This window comes from Agrilus planipennis, unplaced genomic scaffold (assembly GCF_000699045.2).
Source record: "Agrilus planipennis isolate EAB-ADULT unplaced genomic scaffold, Apla_2.0 scaffold21, whole genome shotgun sequence".
NCBI lineage: Eukaryota > Metazoa > Arthropoda > Insecta > Coleoptera > Buprestidae > Agrilus > Agrilus planipennis.
In genome coordinates this window covers 707,271-729,441 of record NW_020439030.1, presented here as the reverse complement: position 1 = coordinate 729,441, position 22,171 = coordinate 707,271, and the positions used below count along the sequence as shown (strand labels likewise).

The 22,171-nt window shown below is 33.1% G+C and overlaps 5 protein-coding genes across 8 annotated transcripts in view; 4 read left to right on the top strand and 1 right to left on the bottom strand.

Annotated features, from left to right (window-relative positions):
- The window catches only part of LOC108740864 (ornithine aminotransferase, mitochondrial), a 20,377-nt gene extending 7,542 nt beyond the window's left edge, over window positions 1-12,835 (top strand). For all 4 annotated transcript variants that reach the window (XM_025976540.1, XM_025976539.1, XM_025976541.1 and 1 more), the window contains exons 6-8: window positions 11,134-11,434; window positions 12,342-12,548; window positions 12,610-12,835. In XM_025976540.1, coding sequence (XP_025832325.1) covers window positions 11,134-11,434; window positions 12,342-12,548; window positions 12,610-12,779 — 678 coding nt within the window. In that variant the 3' untranslated portion in view covers window positions 12,780-12,835. The remainder of the gene's footprint in view (window positions 1-11,133; window positions 11,435-12,341; window positions 12,549-12,609) is intronic.
- LOC108740841 (adhesion G protein-coupled receptor A3) lies at window positions 1,572-10,620 on the top strand. Its single transcript, XM_018475345.2, has 7 exons — window positions 1,572-2,030; window positions 2,085-2,150; window positions 2,211-2,426; window positions 2,483-2,829; window positions 5,477-6,192; window positions 6,250-6,592; window positions 6,742-10,620. The coding sequence occupies exons 1-7, from the start codon at window positions 1,813-1,815 to the stop codon at window positions 9,063-9,065; spliced, it is 4,230 nt and encodes a 1,409-aa protein (XP_018330847.1). The 5' UTR covers window positions 1,572-1,812; the 3' UTR covers window positions 9,066-10,620.
- Window positions 12,836-12,933: 98 nt separating the features above from the next.
- Window positions 12,934-19,340, top strand: LOC112905022 (adhesion G protein-coupled receptor A3-like). Its single transcript, XM_025976538.1, has 6 exons — window positions 12,934-13,364; window positions 13,419-13,484; window positions 13,545-13,760; window positions 13,817-14,879; window positions 14,937-15,279; window positions 15,429-19,340. Exons 1-6 carry the CDS (start codon window positions 13,147-13,149, stop codon window positions 17,750-17,752), a joined length of 4,230 nt encoding a protein of 1,409 aa, XP_025832323.1. The 5' UTR covers window positions 12,934-13,146; the 3' UTR covers window positions 17,753-19,340.
- A 155-nt stretch (window positions 19,341-19,495) lies between these two features.
- LOC108740926 lies at window positions 19,496-20,318 on the top strand. Its single transcript, XM_018475466.2, has 2 exons — window positions 19,496-19,707; window positions 19,770-20,318. Exons 1-2 carry the CDS (start codon window positions 19,692-19,694, stop codon window positions 20,150-20,152), a joined length of 399 nt encoding a protein of 132 aa, XP_018330968.1. The 5' UTR covers window positions 19,496-19,691; the 3' UTR covers window positions 20,153-20,318.
- Window positions 20,319-20,368: 50 nt separating this feature from the next.
- Window positions 20,369-22,057, bottom strand: LOC108740915 (DNA polymerase delta subunit 3-like). Its single transcript, XM_018475441.1, has one exon. It carries the CDS (start codon window positions 21,807-21,809, stop codon window positions 20,514-20,516), a length of 1,296 nt encoding a protein of 431 aa, XP_018330943.1. The 5' UTR covers window positions 21,810-22,057; the 3' UTR covers window positions 20,369-20,513.
- Between the last annotated feature and the right edge of the window lie 114 nt (window positions 22,058-22,171).

Genomic DNA, 22,171 nt, shown 5'->3' with positions numbered 1-22,171 from the left:
TGGTTAGTAGTACAATTTTTTTAATTTAGTTCAAGTATTTGCAATTTTAGATTTTAGTTGAAATTGGTTCCTTGGTTGTTTCCTTCATTTAAACAATTTCAGTGAAAGATGTCCTTTTCTATGAGAATATTTGCCTATATCGTTTATGTATATATGTTTTTGTATTAATATTTTTTATACTACGTTTTAATAAGTAATATGTGTACAAACCAACTTGCCTTTGTAAGATTAACAAAAAAAGAGAAAAGAAATGAACATGTTCTGTGCTCAATAAGTGTTTGTTACTGTAAAGAGCTGATCCAGTAATGTTTATGTTTGCTGAGTCTTCCAAAATTATTTAAAAATCGTCTCATTGCAATAACAAACTCATTTACAAGATACATGTCGTATTTAATAAATTAAATGTATGATAAAAAGTGCATTATGTGTGATTTAATTCAAAATATATATGTGCAGGGTGTTATTTTTATAAGCAACAATATTTTTGATCGAAAAATACGTTTTACAGTCAAAAATCTTAGCTAACAAAAAATGACTAATTAGGAAAATTATCACAAACTACAGACACTTTTTTATCTTCTCTTTTATAGAACAACTTGAACATTTCGTCTATGTATATACATATATATATATATATAAGGTGTTTACACACATTTTTAAATTAAACCATACTACTACTAAGTTTTTTGACTGTATTATGTTTCATTGCAAATAGTAATTGTCAGGCAAGTCTAATGTAATTTGTCCGTTTTGAATTTGAAAAATGTCAATTAGTCATTAAATATTTTTTCCAATTATGTAAAAATTTTGTAAATTTATCGAAGTTCTTAGGATTTCGCGTCCTATATAGATTGGTAGCAAACTTCTCTCTGAGATATTTTCCTGTGGTCCAAGAAGAGAAAAATTCAATGGACCACACAAGAATAGCCTGAAGAGAAGTTTAAAACGAATTGTAATTTATTTTTTAAAGGCTTGCCTTAAACGTAACTACCTATAAAGAAGTTGTTATATGTGTACTTATTAAAAGCATAATTGTTGCAAATGAAAAGTAAATACTCTTCAAAAATTATATATAAATAACGATATAATGAATACTGTATTGTTTTAATGCACGATTGCGGCAAATATAGCGTACAATTTTAAGACTGTGTTTTATATATATACATTCGTATCCGTAGTTTTGCTATACATTTCGATGTAGTTTTAATGGTATATTTATACTTATCAAATAAATAATTAATAAATGTGCCAAAAACGTTGTTTTCGTTTGTGTTGGAATTTGAAAATGTTGACCACGAAATGCGTCTAAAAAACTTCATTGTTTTGAAAATATACCGGGAAAAAAATAAACTGTGAAAACATTAAACTTCTTTAACATTGAGAACCGCTTACGTTACGTTAATGATAAAAAAATATTTTAACATCTATCGATAATTGTATTGATATTGTCATTTGCATTATAGATATTGTATATTTTGTAATAAAAGATTGTATTTTTATAGTCACTCCTTTTTACTCATCCTATATGTGGAACTTTCTATCACCCTGTACATATAGAAGTAGATATTTATAGTTTTTTGCGGTTGGCTGCATTTTATTACCCATTCAAAACAAACATATATCGGCGTTGTCGAGTTTGACATTTAACAAAAAAGGGCAAAAAAGATGGAATTAAATTTACAAAAACTAACTTATCAAAATAAATTAAAGCTATTAATTTATAAAACTTAGTCGCTTTCCATACAATTAAAGCAACAGTTAATTTATTAGTGATGATAGTGTTTAACGGTTTGTTTTACTGCGGTCGTAACAATGAAAATTCTTTATTTATTAAATTCTATCGGTTTGTTATTAATAAATATAATAAACCCTTTGTTAAGTGTAAATACTTGCCCTGAAAAGTGCTTATGTAGAGAGGTGCCCCAAAAGGATAAGTTAGTTTGGACGAAACTTCGCTGTGGTGATACAGAAAAAATTAAGCATTTAGATGAATTAGACCTACTAAACATTGCAAATGAAATTTTATACTTGTAAGTCTTTTTACCATTAGTAGTATATTAAGTACTAAACAACCTTTTTTGTAGAAACTTGTCAGACAATTACTTAACCAATTTCAGTCCCAAAATACAATTTCTTGCCCTGCAAAGACTGTAAGTATACTATATATTATTTTTTATCGTTATTACTTATAAAAACTTATTTAATCACAGAGATCTTAGTAAAAATAAAATAGAAGCTTTACAAAACAAACAGTTTGAAGAGGTACCAAACCTTCGAAGATTGGATATTTCTAACAACCTCATTAAGTTAGTTGAGCCACAAGCTTTTGCTGGACTAAAGTATTTGGAAAGATTAAAATTAAACCAGAATCTCATATCCACCATTCAAAAGGGAACTTTTAAAACACTCACATTTCTAAAGCAACTGTGTGTACTTTATTTACATTCTGTCTAAAAAGTTTTTCAATAAATTATTGTTTTAGTGATATCTCGAACAATCCTTTAACATGTGATTGTGAATTACTGTGGTTGCTAGAATGGACCCAACAGCAATCTGTTAAAATTGCTTCTAATCCAAAGTGCAGTTCCCCTGCTACATTTAAAGGTGTTCCTTTGAGGAAATTAAAAATTGGTACTGATATACATTGTAAATCTCCTGCTGATGACAAGGAAATCCCAATGATTGATTTACATTTAAGAAATGACCAAATTCTTTTTGAAGGAGATTCATTCAGGCTTAAATGCATATCACCATTTATTCCAGATACGTATCAATCTGAAACTGAAACCAAATCAGATCTGCTTTGGTTTTGGGAAAGTAGTCAGAAAGATGTAATAAGATCTTTCCACACAAATAATTATTTTTATTCTGAAAAGGGCTTAATAGAAAGTGAAATTATAATTCCAAAAATAAACCAAAATTACTCAGGTTTGTTATACTGCCAAAGAACTACTGATGAAGGAAACTTCACTAAAGCAATAAATTTAATAATTATTTCCAAAAATAGTCAATTTTGTGAGATGACTACAACATTAACTAACAAAGGAAATTACTATTGGCCCAAAACACTAACCAACAACACAGTTTACTTGCCTTGTGAATTTATACAAGTTAATGTAAAAGTTTCTGAACAGCAAGCATCTTACTACTGCTCTTCTGAAGGCCAGTGGGAAAACCTTAACACCTCTAATTGTACATATACTTCCGAAATTACAAGGACTCTGGAACAATTCTCTAAGCTAAATTTAAGCTTGAATTTGAATATTTACGAAAGAGCTAGGCATTTTAAGAACTTTACGAGTAACTTAAGGTTATTAAAAGATGTAATGGATTTGGTTTTTCTAGTAAGAACCATTGAAAATTATATTCCATATCTTTCTTTTGATAAAGAATTAGGAAACATTTTAATTGATATTATTAATTTATTGATGACTTTGCCAGAAAATTATTTGAGGAAAGCCGATGAAATAGATGGAAGTCTAGATAAAATAGTGAAAGTCATAGAAGACATCGTGTCACATAATACCACTTCTTCATTGCATAAGGTAAATAAGTCGTTTTTTTTTCTGGTTGAAATAATTAATCATGAATTTTTCCTTTAGAACAATATTGTTGCTGAAGAATTTTCAATAAAAAAAGAAGCATTTGTCGGCATGACATGTTCATGGTACTCTAGTGCTGTAAACAATTCAGATCGAATGTTTTATTGTGTTACATCCTCAAGTCCCACCGTCACAACTGGAATAATGAACAAGAAAATAGACGCGTCTGTACAAATCCCAGCATCTCTGTTTAGTCAACTAAAAGAGCAGGAAGAGCCGGTAGATACAGAAGAGGTGCAGCGCCTTCTAGTGGTAATGATGGCAAACGGAAAGCTGTTTTCTCTGGACGAATCGTTAAAAGGTTCCAAGGCAATTACGTTACCTGTAATTGGAGTCAAACTGGGTACGTGTGCACACCAATTTAAAAAATATTCAAAGCGTAGCAAATAGTACTCTTTTCTTGATCCACAGCAATTGATATGCTGCAGATTTGACATTATTCTTTTCAATACTGACTAACTATATTTCAATTTGTCTTTTCTTTTTATATAGCCAACAATACCGCCGTTTCCAATTTAACAGAACCGATATATATAATGCTTCGAATTCCGACTACTTACTACGATTCGACTGCCTCAATTCCTGTGTGGTGGGATCCAGAAGCTAATGAGGGACGAGGTAACTGGACATCTGAGGGTTGTCAATTCAGTCACGAAATCCGTGAGAATCTCATATTTAGTTGTAAAAATTTCGGTTACTACGCTTTTCTCGAAGATGTTACCAAGTACAATGTGATCGAAACGGGCGCGAAATTTAAATTGTCGCACCCGGCAATCTACATCGGCAGTTTTGTGCTTTTTTCCTGTCTTTTGATCACAATTACCACGTATGCATTTTGTTACGTATCGATACAGATGCCTAAAAAGGCGAAACATTCACTGATTAATCTGTGGATCGTTATAATGATGTTAGTGTACATTTACGTATTTGGAATCTATCAAACTGAGGACACCTTTTTGTGTCAGATCGTTGGAATTGTATTGCATTATTTGACACTGTCTTCGTTGCTTTGGGTCGTGGTGGGAGTGAGTACAATGTACAGACGTTTAAATAAGAGCGACGCAATAGATCTGAACGAAGACGAATTACCATCGGATCAACCTATTCAAAAGCCCATTCTAGGCCTGTATTTGGTCGGATGGGGCGTGGCACTTATTGTATGTGGTATTTCGAGTGCAGTAAACATGAAGGAGTATGCCGCATACGACTTTTGCTTCCTAAACTCGCCCCCTGCGCTCAGTGCACTTTTTATTCCCACAGTTATCCTATATGCCCTACTGGGAATTCTGTTTCTACTCATTCGATGTACCATATACAACACTGATGTAAATGGTCACTTAAGCGAGGGTACTCAAGCCACCGAAAACGTAGATTTGGATTTGTTAGAACCTAGTTTTCAAACTAATGACAGGCACAGTATTCTTTCTGTAAAAACGAGATCAAGCGAAATAGAAGACCAAGAACACTCTCCTTCTGCACAGTTGAAGGCTCAAGTTATATTTTTATTAATATACACAGTTGCTTGGTTCTGTTGTGCCTTTGCCACGTCTACGCCCTTCCATTTGGAACACGAAGCAGAGATTTTTAGTATTTTGTATGCGGTTTTTGCCTCACTTTTGGGAGGTTTTACGTTTTTCTTTTACTGTGTTGCAAGAAGCGACATACGAAGTAGGTGGTTGAGCTGTAAAAGAAGCAAAACGGCATATTTTCGCACCAGAAACGTATCTGACACATCTCAGAATATTCAAATACAATCTTTGCCATTGCCCTCTGTAAGCAACCAAAATGGCGAAGCCCAAGTGACCTCTAGGTCAAGCAGTAGAAGTTCTACTAAAACTAAATCAAATTCAAATAATAGTAACCTTTTGAAAAAGATGTAATAAGATCTTTCCACACAAATAATTATTTTTATTCTGAAAAGGGCTTAATAGAAAGTGAAATTATAATTCCAAAAATAAACCAAAATTACTCAGGTTTGTTATACTGCCAAAGAACTACTGATGAAGGAAACTTCACTAAAGCAATAAATTTAATAATTATTTCCAAAAATAGTCAATTTTGTGAGATGACTACAACATTAACTAACAAAGGAAATTACTATTGGCCCAAAACACTAACCAACAACACAGTTTACTTGCCTTGTGAATTTATACAAGTTAATGTAAAAGTTTCTGAACAGCAAGCATCTTACTACTGCTCTTCTGAAGGCCAGTGGGAAAACCTTAACACCTCTAATTGTACATATACTTCCGAAATTACAAGGACTCTGGAACAATTCTCTAAGCTAAATTTAAGCTTGAATTTGAATATTTACGAAAGAGCTAGGCATTTTAAGAACTTTACGAGTAACTTAAGGTTATTAAAAGATGTAATGGATTTGGTTTTTCTAGTAAGAACCATTGAAAATTATATTCCATATCTTTCTTTTGATAAAGAATTAGGAAACATTTTAATTGATATTATTAATTTATTGATGACTTTGCCAGAAAATTATTTGAGGAAAGCCGATGAAATAGATGGAAGTCTAGATAAAATAGTGAAAGTCATAGAAGACATCGTGTCACATAATACCACTTCTTCATTGCATAAGGTAAATAAGTCGTTTTTTTTTCTGGTTGAAATAATTAATCATGAATTTTTCCTTTAGAACAATATTGTTGCTGAAGAATTTTCAATAAAAAAAGAAGCATTTGTCGGCATGACATGTTCATGGTACTCTAGTGCTGTAAACAATTCAGATCGAATGTTTTATTGTGTTACATCCTCAAGTCCCACCGTCACAACTGGAATAATGAACAAGAAAATAGACGCGTCTGTACAAATCCCAGCATCTCTGTTTAGTCAACTAAAAGAGCAGGAAGAGCCGGTAGATACAGAAGAGGTGCAGCGCCTTCTAGTGGTAATGATGGCAAACGGAAAGCTGTTTTCTCTGGACGAATCGTTAAAAGGTTCCAAGGCAATTACGTTACCTGTAATTGGAGTCAAACTGGGTACGTGTGCACACCAATTTAAAAAATATTCAAAGCGTAGCAAATAGTACTCTTTTCTTGATCCACAGCAATTGATATGCTGCAGATTTGACATTATTCTTTTCAATACTGACTAACTATATTTCAATTTGTCTTTTCTTTTTATATAGCCAACAATACCGCCGTTTCCAATTTAACAGAACCGATATATATAATGCTTCGAATTCCGACTACTTACTACGATTCGACTGCCTCAATTCCTGTGTGGTGGGATCCAGAAGCTAATGAGGGACGAGGTAACTGGACATCTGAGGGTTGTCAATTCAGTCACGAAATCCGTGAGAATCTCATATTTAGTTGTAAAAATTTCGGTTACTACGCTTTTCTCGAAGATGTTACCAAGTACAATGTGATCGAAACGGGCGCGAAATTTAAATTGTCGCACCCGGCAATCTACATCGGCAGTTTTGTGCTTTTTTCCTGTCTTTTGATCACAATTACCACGTATGCATTTTGTTACGTATCGATACAGATGCCTAAAAAGGCGAAACATTCACTGATTAATCTGTGGATCGTTATAATGATGTTAGTGTACATTTACGTATTTGGAATCTATCAAACTGAGGACACCTTTTTGTGTCAGATCGTTGGAATTGTATTGCATTATTTGACACTGTCTTCGTTGCTTTGGGTCGTGGTGGGAGTGAGTACAATGTACAGACGTTTAAATAAGAGCGACGCAATAGATCTGAACGAAGACGAATTACCATCGGATCAACCTATTCAAAAGCCCATTCTAGGCCTGTATTTGGTCGGATGGGGCGTGGCACTTATTGTATGTGGTATTTCGAGTGCAGTAAACATGAAGGAGTATGCCGCATACGACTTTTGCTTCCTAAACTCGCCCCCTGCGCTCAGTGCACTTTTTATTCCCACAGTTATCCTATATGCCCTACTGGGAATTCTGTTTCTACTCATTCGATGTACCATATACAACACTGATGTAAATGGTCACTTAAGCGAGGGTACTCAAGCCACCGAAAACGTAGATTTGGATTTGTTAGAACCTAGTTTTCAAACTAATGACAGGCACAGTATTCTTTCTGTAAAAACGAGATCAAGCGAAATAGAAGACCAAGAACACTCTCCTTCTGCACAGTTGAAGGCTCAAGTTATATTTTTATTAATATACACAGTTGCTTGGTTCTGTTGTGCCTTTGCCACGTCTACGCCCTTCCATTTGGAACACGAAGCAGAGATTTTTAGTATTTTGTATGCGGTTTTTGCCTCACTTTTGGGAGGTTTTACGTTTTTCTTTTACTGTGTTGCAAGAAGCGACATACGAAGTAGGTGGTTGAGCTGTAAAAGAAGCAAAACGGCATATTTTCGCACCAGAAACGTATCTGACACATCTCAGAATATTCAAATACAATCTTTGCCATTGCCCTCTGTAAGCAACCAAAATGGCGAAGCCCAAGTGACCTCTAGGTCAAGCAGTAGAAGTTCTACTAAAACTAAATCAAATTCAAATAATAGTAACCTTTTGAAAGCGGTCACCAATGTGAAAGCTACTGCTGCAGTCCCAAATGCTGATAAAATAAATAATATGAATTTAGTACTGCTTCATACCCAACAGTACCGTATAGGCATACCGGTGCCTAACATAATAGAAAATCCAGCCAGCTCGGTGCAGATGTTTTACAATCCTTATCAAAGCACTGTTGCCAGGAAGTTCTTTCGGAAACAAAGACAACATATGATGAAACGTAACAATTTCCCTGTCCGGAAGTGCGACAGCGACACAACATCGGTCATCTCTGTGCCCAAATCAAATAACGATGCCGAACAAAACATTTTTGGAACCAGTTCAAAAGTAAATAACACAAATATCCACGTAGAACGAATAAAAAGGAGCAAACATCGTAATCCAAATATATATTCGGACAGTTGTGAAGATTTAAGTCTGCCGCTAGATAAAATGGCAATTAATAGTGAACGCACTCGAAGAAGAGAATACCCTCGGCACCGTACGAAGAAAAAACAGAACGTTGCCCGTAGCAAAGAAGCACTGGAGACGCCGGATATGCGTACTGTCTCTCAGCAATGCAGCCTTGAATATACATCCGATACATCGGCACTAGACGTTGCCCAAATGCCTTTGGATACGTTTGAATTACCCCAAACGGTGGATGAAGACAAGCTGAGCCTAAGTCCAGCGAAATCGGTGGAACTTAAGGTAACGTTCCCTCCGACCAATTTTAAACGCGCTCAAAGTAGAGCGAGTAGCTTTTCGGCCAGTGAATTGGACGAATTATATCAGCAGATACGTAGAGGTAACGGTTCGACTAAAGTAAAGCAAAAGGGCCATTTGAGATGTCATAGCCCTTGGCTGTCGGATTCAGAAATACATTCGTATGCGGGCGAGGCGGTAAAAAAGGCACGTACTATTTATAGCCTAGATGAATTCGATGATAACGTGGAGACTACAGTTTAACATGAAGATTGACAGAGCTTTTGCTTTGCTTTTAGCTTTAAATGTTTCCGATTTTAAAAAAATTAAAACGAAAAAGAATCTGCACTTGTTTAATAATTATAAGAGATCTGTTTTGCGTTAATTACTTATCTTTTCATTCTAGGAAACCTTAAGCAGCTAAAAAAGTTATAGACTGGTTAGTAGTACAATTTTTTTAATTTAGTTCAAGTATTTGCAATTTTAGATTTTAGTTGAAATTGGTTCCTTGGTTGTTTCCTTCATTTAAACAATTTCAGTGAAAGATGTCCTTTTCTATGAGAATATTTGCCTATATCGTTTATGTATATATGTTTTTGTATTAATATTTTTTATACTACGTTTTAATAAGTAATATGTGTACAAACCAACTTGCCTTTGTAAGATTAACAAAAAAAGAGAAAAGAAATGAACATGTTCTGTGCTCAATAAGTGTTTGTTACTGTAAAGAGCTGATCCAGTAATGTTTATGTTTGCTGAGTCTTCCAAAATTATTTAAAAATCGTCTCATTGCAATAACAAACTCATTTACAAGATACATGTCGTATTTAATAAATTAAATGTATGATAAAAAGTGCATTATGTGTGATTTAATTCAAAATATATATGTGCAGGGTGTTATTTTTATAAGCAACAATATTTTTGATCGAAAAATACGTTTTACAGTCAAAAATCTTAGCTAACAAAAAATGACTAATTAGGAAAATTATCACAAACTACAGACACTTTTTTATCTTCTCTTTTATAGAACAACTTGAACATTTCGTCTATGTATATACATATATATATATATAAGGTGTTTACACACATTTTTAAATTAAACCATACTACTACTAAGTTTTTTGACTGTATTATGTTTCATTGCAAATAGTAATTGTCAGGCAAGTCTAATGTAATTTGTCCGTTTTGAATTTGAAAAATGTCAATTAGTCATTAAATATTTTTTCCAATTATGTAAAAATTTTGTAAATTTATCGAAGTTCTTAGGATTTCGCGTCCTATATAGATTGGTAGCAAACTTCTCTCTGAGATATTTTCCTGTGGTCCAAGAAGAGAAAAATTCAATGGACCACACAAGAATAGCCTGAAGAGAAGTTTAAAACGAATTGTAATTTATTTTTTAAAGGCTTGCCTTAAACGTAACTACCTATAAAGAAGTTGTTATATGTGTACTTATTAAAAGCATAATTGTTGCAAATGAAAAGTAAATACTCTTCAAAAATTATATATAAATAACGATATAATGAATACTGTATTGTTTTAATGCACGATTGCGGCAAATATAGCGTACAATTTTAAGACTGTGTTTTATATATATACATTCGTATCCGTAGTTTTGCTATACATTTCGATGTAGTTTTAATGGTATATTTATACTTATCAAATAAATAATTAATAAATGTGCCAAAAACGTTGTTTTCGTTTGTGTTGGAATTTGAAAATGTTGACCACGAAATGCGTCTAAAAAACTTCATTGTTTTGAAAATATACCGGGAAAAAAATAAACTGTGAAAACATTAAACTTCTTTAACATTGAGAACCGCTTACGTTACGTTAATGATAAAAAAATATTTTAACATCTATCGATAATTGTATTGATATNACTAATTATAACAAAAACAAAAGCTCGATGATACGATGATACATGTTTGGAACTTGCCTCAAAGTGTATGTATGTACTTACAATCTTTGGTCTCTTTCTCTCTGCAACTTTGAATTCTAGAGTGTTTGACGCCGATGAGTTCGAATTAGCGCGTAGTTTTGTTACGTAGCAATGATTTTTTCTTTCGAATTACCAAGTGCATAAAATGATTGATTTTCGCACAAAAACATCATGAAAACGCGAGAGCCGTGTGTACAGTCGTTCCGCACTCTATTTTAAAAACGAAGAGTACCAAAACGTTTAAATTGACACTACTCAAACACTACTTCCGAATTATACACCTACGTGGAGAATTAAAACCTGTTTACATGAGAACAATTGTTTTATTGTAATTATTATTTTATTTCAGTTTATATTTGTAAGTAAATTATAGTTTCGTTTTAATTTAAGAAAGCCCTAATTGACCCTCTAGTTTGCGCTTTTATGGTCGAACCTATACAAGGAGAAGCCGGAATAAAAGTACCCTCCGAGGGTTATTTAAAAGGGGTACGGGAACTGTGTACCAAACATAACGTTCTCTGGATTGCTGATGAAGTACAAACTGGACTAGGGAGAACAGGAAAAAGACTAACTTGTGATTATGAAAATGTTAAACCGGATATCTTAGTCTTAGCCAAAGCTCTGGGGGGCGGACTATATCCTGTTTCAGCAGCCTTGGCTAATGACGACATCATGCTGGTTTTAGAACCAGGTAAGGTTCGATTAGATTTTACCATTTTTATTTTTAAATATTAAACGTTCTTGAATTATTATTGGTTTAAAAAACCTAACTGTCGCAAAACTTTTTGCAAGAAGTTGGTGTTTCCTTGCCGATTTTGTGGACCAGACCTGGTGGAAGACCTAATAGGCGTTTAGTAAACCCCATTCTCGGAAATATTTCCAGTGTGGGCCAAGTACCGGTGCGGCAAAATTAAGGAAATAAAAAAAAATATATTTAAAATCAACATCGAAAAGCACTCGTGGAATTATTGGGAAATGGAATTTATTATCAAGCTTTGAGAATTTATTATACATGTAAAAAGTCACGTAGAATCTCTTGGTGCCAGCGGTTTTGGAATGCGGTACAAGAAGGTACCTTTCGGTACTATTTTTGCTAAAATGCATATAATAATTTAAACATAAAAAGCGTTCATGAAATTATTGAGAGATATTAGACATTTGCCAAGGGTTGAGAAGTGATAATTATGTAAAATAGTACGTAGAACCTCGTGGTGCCATCGATTTTCGGCATTTTTTGGTACAAAAATATGTATAAAATAATTTAAACATAAAAAAGTGTTCGTTAAATTATTGGGAGATGGAAGGTACGGACCCTGAGATTATTAGTCATTTCAGACCCACCCCTTTACCCTTTTGCATTTTACTCAACACATGGGTTCAGTCTGTTTCTCCGGTCTTGTGGACATTCTCAGAGTTTATCAAATACAAAATATCATCTCAGAATCAGAAACAGAAGAATTAAATTTAACCTAATCCAAAAATGAACCCTAAGAGTGTTCTATGAAATCAGTGACGAAACATCAACATCTTGAACATTTTTGACCATAATAATTATCAGCTAATGAACAGTTGTAATGGTTTCTCTTTTCGTTTTCAAGGAACTCATGGTTCTACATTTGGAGGAAATCCTCTGGCATCTAAAATTGCTATGACTGCTCTGGATGTTTTGGAAGAGGAAAATATAATTAATAATTCTTTCAACATGGGGCAAAAGTTTAGAAAGGGTTTGGAGGATTTAAAATCAAATCAAGCAGTTGTAGATGTAAGAGGAAAAGGTCTTCTCAATGCTATAGAATTTAATAGTAGTAAGTACTTTATAATATAGGAATATTTTTTTAAAAAATAGTTACTGGCATATTTTTGTAGATATTCTTAATGCATGGGATGTTTTAATTGAACTAAAAAAGCGAGGAATCGTAGCAAAACACACCCATGATGACATAGTACGCTTATCACCACCTTTAATCATTAATGAAGAACAAATTGAAGACACTGTTGATATAATAAAAAAAACTATTAATGACATGACAAAGTAGTTGTCATTTGCATTATAGATATTGTATATTTTGTAATAAAAGATTGTATTTTTATAGTCACTCCTTTTTACTCATCCTGTATGTGGAACTTTCTATCACCCTGTACATATAGAAGTAGATATTTATAGTTTTTTGCGGTTGGCTGCATTTTATTACCCATTCAAAACAAACATATATCGGCGTTGTCGAGTTTGACATTTAACAAAAAAGGGCAAAAAAGATGGAATTAAATTTACAAAAACTAACTTATCAAAATAAATTAAAGCTATTAATTTATAAAACTTAGTCGCTTTCCATACAATTAAAGCAACAGTTAATTTATTAGTGATGATAGTGTTTAACGGTTTGTTTTACTGCGGTCGTAACAATGAAAATTCTTTATTTATTAAATTCTATCGGTTTGTTATTAATAAATATAATAAACCCTTTGTTAAGTGTAAATACTTGCCCTGAAAAGTGCTTATGTAGAGAGGTGCCCCAAAAGGATAAGTTAGTTTGGACGAAACTTCGCTGTGGTGATACAGAAAAAATTAAGCATTTAGATGAATTAGACCTACTAAACATTGCAAATGAAATTTTATACTTGTAAGTCTTTTTACCATTAGTAGTATATTAAGTACTAAACAACCTTTTTTGTAGAAACTTGTCAGACAATTACTTAACCAATTTCAGTCCCAAAATACAATTTCTTGCCCTGCAAAGACTGTAAGTATACTATATATTATTTTTTATCGTTATTACTTATAAAAACTTATTTAATCACAGAGATCTTAGTAAAAATAAAATAGAAGCTTTACAAAACAAACAGTTTGAAGAGGTACCAAACCTTCGAAGATTGGATATTTCTAACAACCTCATTAAGTTAGTTGAGCCACAAGCTTTTGCTGGACTAAAGTATTTGGAAAGATTAAAATTAAACCAGAATCTCATATCCACCATTCAAAAGGGAACTTTTAAAACACTCACATTTCTAAAGCAACTGTGTGTACTTTATTTACATTCTGTCTAAAAAGTTTTTCAATAAATTATTGTTTTAGTGATATCTCGAACAATCCTTTAACATGTGATTGTGAATTACTGTGGTTGCTAGAATGGACCCAACAGCAATCTGTTAAAATTGCTTCTAATCCAAAGTGCAGTTCCCCTGCTACATTTAAAGGTGTTCCTTTGAGGAAATTAAAAATTGGTACTGATATACATTGTAAATCTCCTGCTGATGACAAGGAAATCCCAATGATTGATTTACATTTAAGAAATGACCAAATTCTTTTTGAAGGAGATTCATTCAGGCTTAAATGCATATCACCATTTATTCCAGATACGTATCAATCTGAAACTGAAACCAAATCAGATCTGCTTTGGTTTTGGGAAAGTAGTCAGAAAGATGTAATAAGATCTTTCCACACAAATAATTATTTTTATTCTGAAAAGGGCTTAATAGAAAGTGAAATTATAATTCCAAAAATAAACCAAAATTACTCAGGTTTGTTATACTGCCAAAGAACTACTGATGAAGGAAACTTCACTAAAGCAATAAATTTAATAATTATTTCCAAAAATAGTCAATTTTGTGAGATGACTACAACATTAACTAACAAAGGAAATTACTATTGGCCCAAAACACTAACCAACAACACAGTTTACTTGCCTTGTGAATTTATACAAGTTAATGTAAAAGTTTCTGAACAGCAAGCATCTTACTACTGCTCTTCTGAAGGCCAGTGGGAAAACCTTAACACCTCTAATTGTACATATACTTCCGAAATTACAAGGACTCTGGAACAATTCTCTAAGCTAAATTTAAGCTTGAATTTGAATATTTACGAAAGAGCTAGGCATTTTAAGAACTTTACGAGTAACTTAAGGTTATTAAAAGATGTAATGGATTTGGTTTTTCTAGTAAGAACCATTGAAAATTATATTCCATATCTTTCTTTTGATAAAGAATTAGGAAACATTTTAATTGATATTATTAATTTATTGATGACTTTGCCAGAAAATTATTTGAGGAAAGCCGATGAAATAGATGGAAGTCTAGATAAAATAGTGAAAGTCATAGAAGACATCGTGTCACATAATACCACTTCTTCATTGCATAAGGTAAATAAGTCGTTTTTTTTTCTGGTTGAAATAATTAATCATGAATTTTTCCTTTAGAACAATATTGTTGCTGAAGAATTTTCAATAAAAAAAGAAGCATTTGTCGGCATGACATGTTCATGGTACTCTAGTGCTGTAAACAATTCAGATCGAATGTTTTATTGTGTTACATCCTCAAGTCCCACCGTCACAACTGGAATAATGAACAAGAAAATAGACGCGTCTGTACAAATCCCAGCATCTCTGTTTAGTCAACTAAAAGAGCAGGAAGAGCCGGTAGATACAGAAGAGGTGCAGCGCCTTCTAGTGGTAATGATGGCAAACGGAAAGCTGTTTTCTCTGGACGAATCGTTAAAAGGTTCCAAGGCAATTACGTTACCTGTAATTGGAGTCAAACTGGGTACGTGTGCACACCAATTTAAAAAATATTCAAAGCGTAGCAAATAGTACTCTTTTCTTGATCCACAGCAATTGATATGCTGCAGATTTGACATTATTCTTTTCAATACTGACTAACTATATTTCAATTTGTCTTTTCTTTTTATATAGCCAACAATACCGCCGTTTCCAATTTAACAGAACCGATATATATAATGCTTCGAATTCCGACTACTTACTACGATTCGACTGCCTCAATTCCTGTGTGGTGGGATCCAGAAGCTAATGAGGGACGAGGTAACTGGACATCTGAGGGTTGTCAATTCAGTCACGAAATCCGTGAGAATCTCATATTTAGTTGTAAAAATTTCGGTTACTACGCTTTTCTCGAAGATGTTACCAAGTACAATGTGATCGAAACGGGCGCGAAATTTAAATTGTCGCACCCGGCAATCTACATCGGCAGTTTTGTGCTTTTTTCCTGTCTTTTGATCACAATTACCACGTATGCATTTTGTTACGTATCGATACAGATGCCTAAAAAGGCGAAACATTCACTGATTAATCTGTGGATCGTTATAATGATGTTAGTGTACATTTACGTATTTGGAATCTATCAAACTGAGGACACCTTTTTGTGTCAGATCGTTGGAATTGTATTGCATTATTTGACACTGTCTTCGTTGCTTTGGGTCGTGGTGGGAGTGAGTACAATGTACAGACGTTTAAATAAGAGCGACGCAATAGATCTGAACGAAGACGAATTACCATCGGATCAACCTATTCAAAAGCCCATTCTAGGCCTGTATTTGGTCGGATGGGGCGTGGCACTTATTGTATGTGGTATTTCGAGTGCAGTAAACATGAAGGAGTATGCCGCATACGACTTTTGCTTCCTAAACTCGCCCCCTGCGCTCAGTGCACTTTTTATTCCCACAGTTATCCTATATGCCCTACTGGGAATTCTGTTTCTACTCATTCGATGTACCATATACAACACTGATGTAAATGGTCACTTAAGCGAGGGTACTCAAGCCACCGAAAACGTAGATTTGGATTTGTTAGAACCTAGTTTTCAAACTAATGACAGGCACAGTATTCTTTCTGTAAAAACGAGATCAAGCGAAATAGAAGACCAAGAACACTCTCCTTCTGCACAGTTGAAGGCTCAAGTTATATTTTTATTAATATACACAGTTGCTTGGTTCTGTTGTGCCTTTGCCACGTCTACGCCCTTCCATTTGGAACACGAAGCAGAGATTTTTAGTATTCTGTATGCGGTTTTTGCCTCACTTTTGGGAGGTTTTACGTTTTTCTTTTACTGTGTTGCAAGAAGCGACATACGAAGTAGGTGGTTGAGCTGTAAAAGAAGCAAAACGGCATATTTTCGCACCAGAAACGTATCTGACACATCTCAGAATATTCAAATACAATCTTTGCCATTGCCCTCTGTAAGCAACCAAAATGGCGAAGCCCAAGTGACCTCTAGGTCAAGCAGTAGAAGTTCTACTAAAACTAAATCAAATTCAAATAATAGTAACCTTTTGAAAGCGGTCACCAATGTGAAAGCTACTGCTGCAGTCCCAAATGCTGATAAAATAAATAATATGAATTTAGTACTGCTTCATACCCAACAGTACCGTATAGGCATACCGGTGCCTAACATAATAGAAAATCCAGCCAGCTCGGTGCAGATGTTTTACAATCCTTATCAAAGCACTGTTGCCAGGAAGTTCTTTCGGAAACAAAGACAACATATGATGAAACGTAACAATTTCCCTGTCCGGAAGTGCGACAGCGACACAACATCGGTCATCTCTGTGCCCAAATCAAATAACGATGCCGAACAAAACATTTTTGGAACCAGTTCAAAAGTAAATAACACAAATATCCACGTAGAACGAATAAAAAGGAGCAAACATCGTAATCCAAATATATATTCGGACAGTTGTGAAGATTTAAGTCTGCCGCTAGATAAAATGGCAATTAATAGTGAACGCACTCGAAGAAGAGAATACCCTCGGCACCGTACGAAGAAAAAACAGAACGTTGCCCGTAGCAAAGAAGCACTGGAGACGCCGGATATGCGTACTGTCTCTCAGCAATGCAGCCTTGAATATACATCCGATACATCGGCACTAGACGTTGCCCAAATGCCTTTGGATACGTTTGAATTACCCCAAACGGTGGATGAAGACAAGCTGAGCCTAAGTCCAGCGAAATCGGTGGAACTTAAGGTAACGTTCCCTCCGACCAATTTTAAACGCGCTCAAAGTAGAGCGAGTAGCTTTTCGGCCAGTGAATTGGACGAATTATATCAGCAGATACGTAGAGGTAACGGTTCGACTAAAGTAAAGCAAAAGGGCCATTTGAGATGTCATAGCCCTTGGCTGTCGGATTCAGAAATACATTCGTATGCGGGCGAGGCGGTAAAAAAGGCACGTACTATTTATAGCCTAGATGAATTCGATGATAACGTGGAGACTACAGTTTAACATGAAGATTGACAGAGCTTTTGCTTTGCTTTTAGCTTTAAATGTTTCCGATTTTAAAAAAATTAAAACGAAAAAGAATCTGCACTTGTTTAATAATTATAAGAGATCTGTTTTGCGTTAATTACTTATCTTTTCATTCTAGGAAACCTTAAGCAGCTAAAAAAGTTATAGACTGGTTAGTAGTACAATTTTTTTAATTTAGTTCAAGTATTTGCAATTTTAGATTTTAGTTGAAATTGGTTCCTTGGTTGTTTCCTTCATTTAAACAATTTCAGTGAAAGATGTCCTTTTCTATGAGAATATTTGCCTATATCGTTTATGTATATATGTTTTTGTATTAATATTTTTTATACTACGTTTTAATAAGTAATATGTGTACAAACCAACTTGCCTTTGTAAGATTAACAAAAAAAGAGAAAAGAAATGAACATGTTCTGTGCTCAATAAGTGTTTGTTACTGTAAAGAGCTGATCCAGTAATGTTTATGTTTGCTGAGTCTTCCAAAATTATTTAAAAATCGTCTCATTGCAATAACAAACTCATTTACAAGATACATGTCGTATTTAATAAATTAAATGTATGATAAAAAGTGCATTATGTGTGATTTAATTCAAAATATATATGTGCAGGGTGTTATTTTTATAAGCAACAATATTTTTGATCGAAAAATACGTTTTACAGTCAAAAATCTTAGCTAACAAAAAATGACTAATTAGGAAAATTATCACAAACTACAGACACTTTTTTATCTTCTCTTTTATAGAACAACTTGAACATTTCGTCTATGTATATACATATATATATATATATAAGGTGTTTACACACATTTTTAAATTAAACCATACTACTACTAAGTTTTTTGACTGTATTATGTTTCATTGCAAATAGTAATTGTCAGGCAAGTCTAATGTAATTTGTCCGTTTTGAATTTGAAAAATGTCAATTAGTCATTAAATATTTTTTCCAATTATGTAAAAATTTTGTAAATTTATCGAAGTTCTTAGGATTTCGCGTCCTATATAGATTGGTAGCAAACTTCTCTCTGAGATATTTTCCTGTGGTCCAAGAAGAGAAAAATTCAATGGACCACACAAGAATAGCCTGAAGAGAAGTTTAAAACGAATTGTAATTTATTTTTTAAAGGCTTGCCTTAAACGTAACTACCTATAAAGAAGTTGTTATATGTGTACTTATTAAAAGCATAATTGTTGCAAATGAAAAGTAAATACTCTTCAAAAATTATATATAAATAACGATATAATGAATACTGTATTGTTTTAATGCACGATTGCGGCAAATATAGCGTACAATTTTAAGACTGTGTTTTATATATATACATTCGTATCCGTAGTTTTGCTATACATTTCGATGTAGTTTTAATGGTATATTTATACTTATCAAATAAATAATTAATAAATGTGCCAAAAACGTTGTTTTCGTTTGTGTTGGAATTTGAAAATGTTGACCACGAAATGCGTCTAAAAAACTTCATTGTTTTGAAAATATACCGGGAAAAAAATAAACTGTGAAAACATTAAACTTCTTTAACATTGAGAACCGCTTACGTTACGTTAATGATAAAAAAATATTTTAACATCTATCGATAATTGTATTGATATATTTTTGTTTATATTGAATACGAGGTGCGTCTACATTTTTTTTGTGATTTTTGTTACGTTTAATGTATTTTAAAGGTTTAAGTGTGCGCGTGTTTTGTCGCTTGTGCTCATTTTTGTAAAATACTTGTGATTCGGTATTGTGTTAGTTAATTTACCATGACTGATTATCACATAAACACTCCTGGTATTATGTGTAGTCAAGTGTAAATATTATCACCTTATCTGTTAACAAACTTGCGGATATTTATTCGCAGAATGTTTAACCTTTGACGACGTCGTTTAAAATATAAAATAACGAATAACGACGTTTTGCGTAAAATATGGACAAATCAACGGGTAAAAATCTGTAAGTTAATTCCTATTATTGTGATATTTTTCATTTTTATCTTGTTTTCTAGAACGACGTCGAACACTTATTTTCATCACGATTGTGATTTTGTTTGTTCTGACTATAGTTTTAACTGCTCTGTTTGTTTTGTTCCTCGTTGAAGAGGGGACACAGCAAATTATTCTTTTAATTTTGTTGGGATTGATGATACTAGTTGGTATTTTGGCTTGTGCGGTTATAGAAGCGCACAGGAGAAAAGCGGCCGTCAGAAAAGAACAAAGTGCGCACTTATGGATTCAGCGCACCTTTCATGAGCAAAGGGAACAATATAATCCTTCTGCCCCGCCCATGAGCGCACGAACGTCTTGGGCTTTAACTTCCCCTTGGAAATCCCACAGAGAAACCTCTTTACCTCCTTATTCACCCCCACATTCCCCCAGAAACAACAGATAAATAATTCTATAGCGAAATATTTGTAAATTGTACTTAATAATAGTAGACATGTGATTTTTTTTACCTTATATAAATATTACTACTGAAAACGTAAACGCGATAGTCAAAAAAGTCATTAGCAGTTAAATTAATTGCTTTAAAAATTAATTAAACTATTTCTAGTTGAGCTTGAGTTTATAAGGTAATAAATATAAATTTTATATAAATAAAAAACGGTTTTCTCTTTAAAATAGCTTTGATGCAGTGAATATGATCAACAATAATAATTTAAATAAATCTTCAAAGAAATTCTAGGCATCAAAATCACAAAATCGATTAGTTATTCAGTTATTCTCTTAATACTGATGATTTTATTCCTTCATTATGCTTTAGTAAAGAATTTCATCAGTGTAGTTTGATTACCAACAGGCTTTTTGGATTTGCCTTTTGCTTTTGAAGTTCCATTACCAGTGTTTTCTTCTTTAACTTTTTTAAAGTTTACTTCATGATGTGTATCTTTAGCTTCAGGTGCCTTGTTATCCTTACTCTCCTTTTTATCGTCTTTAATCGTATTTTTCTTTTCATCTTCAGATTCATCATCCACACAGACCCATTTTTTACAAGTCATAATGTATCCATCTTCATCAGTAAATGTTTGCTTAACTAGTTTTCTTTTTTTGTTTGTCGAATCAAGACCTGATGTTGGTTTGTATAATAACAATAAGTCATCCTCTTCATCTGATATATGCATGGGCTCTTGATGCTCTTCTTCATCATCATTGGCAAAAATATCATCACTGTCGGAATCATTAGGTTCCACAATCCGTTTTCTTTGTTTCTTATTTTTAGCAGTAGAATTACTTGCAATACGTTTTCTTTTGTTTTTTGGCTTCTCATCTTTTCGATTTGTATTCTTTGGGGTTCTCTTCTCTTCCTCACTATCATCAGTATCTATAATAGTTTGTATTTTATCATTAAGCTTGTTAATTTCTTTTACATCTTCTTCAGTGATTGATGTTGATTTATCTGGTTTAACATTACTTTTGGAAATGCAAATATCAGATTGGGCCTTTTGTTTTGGTGGCATTTTAGATATGAAATTTGCAATTCCTTTGGCAGTCCCATTTTCTTTCTTTGCTGTCGTACTACTCACAACAGTTTTAACATTGCTTTCACTTGCACTTTTAATACTTTTGGCGGGTACATTAATAAATAACGAAGGTTTATGCTTAGTAATGTCAGTTTTCTTTAAGGCAGGAAGTGGTGCTTTTTGTTTAAGAGTTCTCTTAATGCATCGTTTACTAGATAAGCTTCCTGCAACACTGCCTACTACTTCAGAATTAATCAATAATTCTTTAAAATCAGTTTCATTCTTCTTATATATGCTGTAAATAAATTTACAAGACACATCTGCAAATTCACGAAAATTGTCATCAAACTCTGCTTGCTTAATAAGTAAAGTACGGTAAGAATTATCATTTAATTTGCCAGAAATCCAATAAACAATTTCTAAGTCTCCTCCTTTATGATTTGTGGTATAAATTTCCAATAGTTTTTTTGAATCTTCTACGTTTACATCTAAAGTCTTGCTCAACCATTTAAATGTTACTACTTTATCTTCATCGTATACAAATTCGTTTATTTTTTTTAAGAAGTGTAATTCAGTTGTCGAATCCATGTCACAAAAACAATTCTTTATAAACTTTTGCCTAGCATTTATAGTGAAAATTACTTGAAAAAATAAGATGGATAAATAATACAATTACGCCACTTACTTATGAATTTTTAGCGGTTTAGTTTACATATAAATTTTACCGTTCTGTTTTCGGTGTAGAACTTAACTTCTATTATTCTCAAAACATTACAAGTATTTATTTGTTATCTGATTAAAATTTTACTTATGGTTGATAGCATGAATGAGATAAAAATACTAAGAGGTGATAAACATGAAAATCCTTTTCGTTTCTCGAAGAATTTCAGTTTGAATTGATTATAAGAAACTTATTTTTGTATATGAACTAATATCTGATATCATATATT

Excerpts from the sequence above, each read along its gene's own strand:
- LOC108740841 (XM_018475345.2), top strand. The coding sequence starts at position 1,813 with ATGAAAATTCTTTATTTATTAAATTCTATCGGTTTGTTATTAATAAAT. Across the intron at positions 2,830-5,476 it reads TTGGGAAAGTAGTCAGAAAG|ATGTAATAAGATCTTTCCAC; the intron begins ATGTAATAAGAT and ends CTTTTGAAAAAG. Across the intron at positions 6,593-6,741 it reads TGTAATTGGAGTCAAACTGG|CCAACAATACCGCCGTTTCC; the intron begins GTACGTGTGCAC and ends CTTTTTATATAG.
- LOC112905022 (XM_025976538.1), top strand. The coding sequence starts at position 13,147 with ATGAAAATTCTTTATTTATTAAATTCTATCGGTTTGTTATTAATAAAT. Across the intron at positions 13,365-13,418 it reads GCAAATGAAATTTTATACTT|AAACTTGTCAGACAATTACT; the intron begins GTAAGTCTTTTT and ends CCTTTTTTGTAG. Across the intron at positions 15,280-15,428 it reads TGTAATTGGAGTCAAACTGG|CCAACAATACCGCCGTTTCC; the intron begins GTACGTGTGCAC and ends CTTTTTATATAG.
- LOC108740915 (XM_018475441.1), bottom strand. The coding sequence starts at position 21,809 with ATGGATTCGACAACTGAATTACACTTCTTAAAAAAAATAAACGAATTT.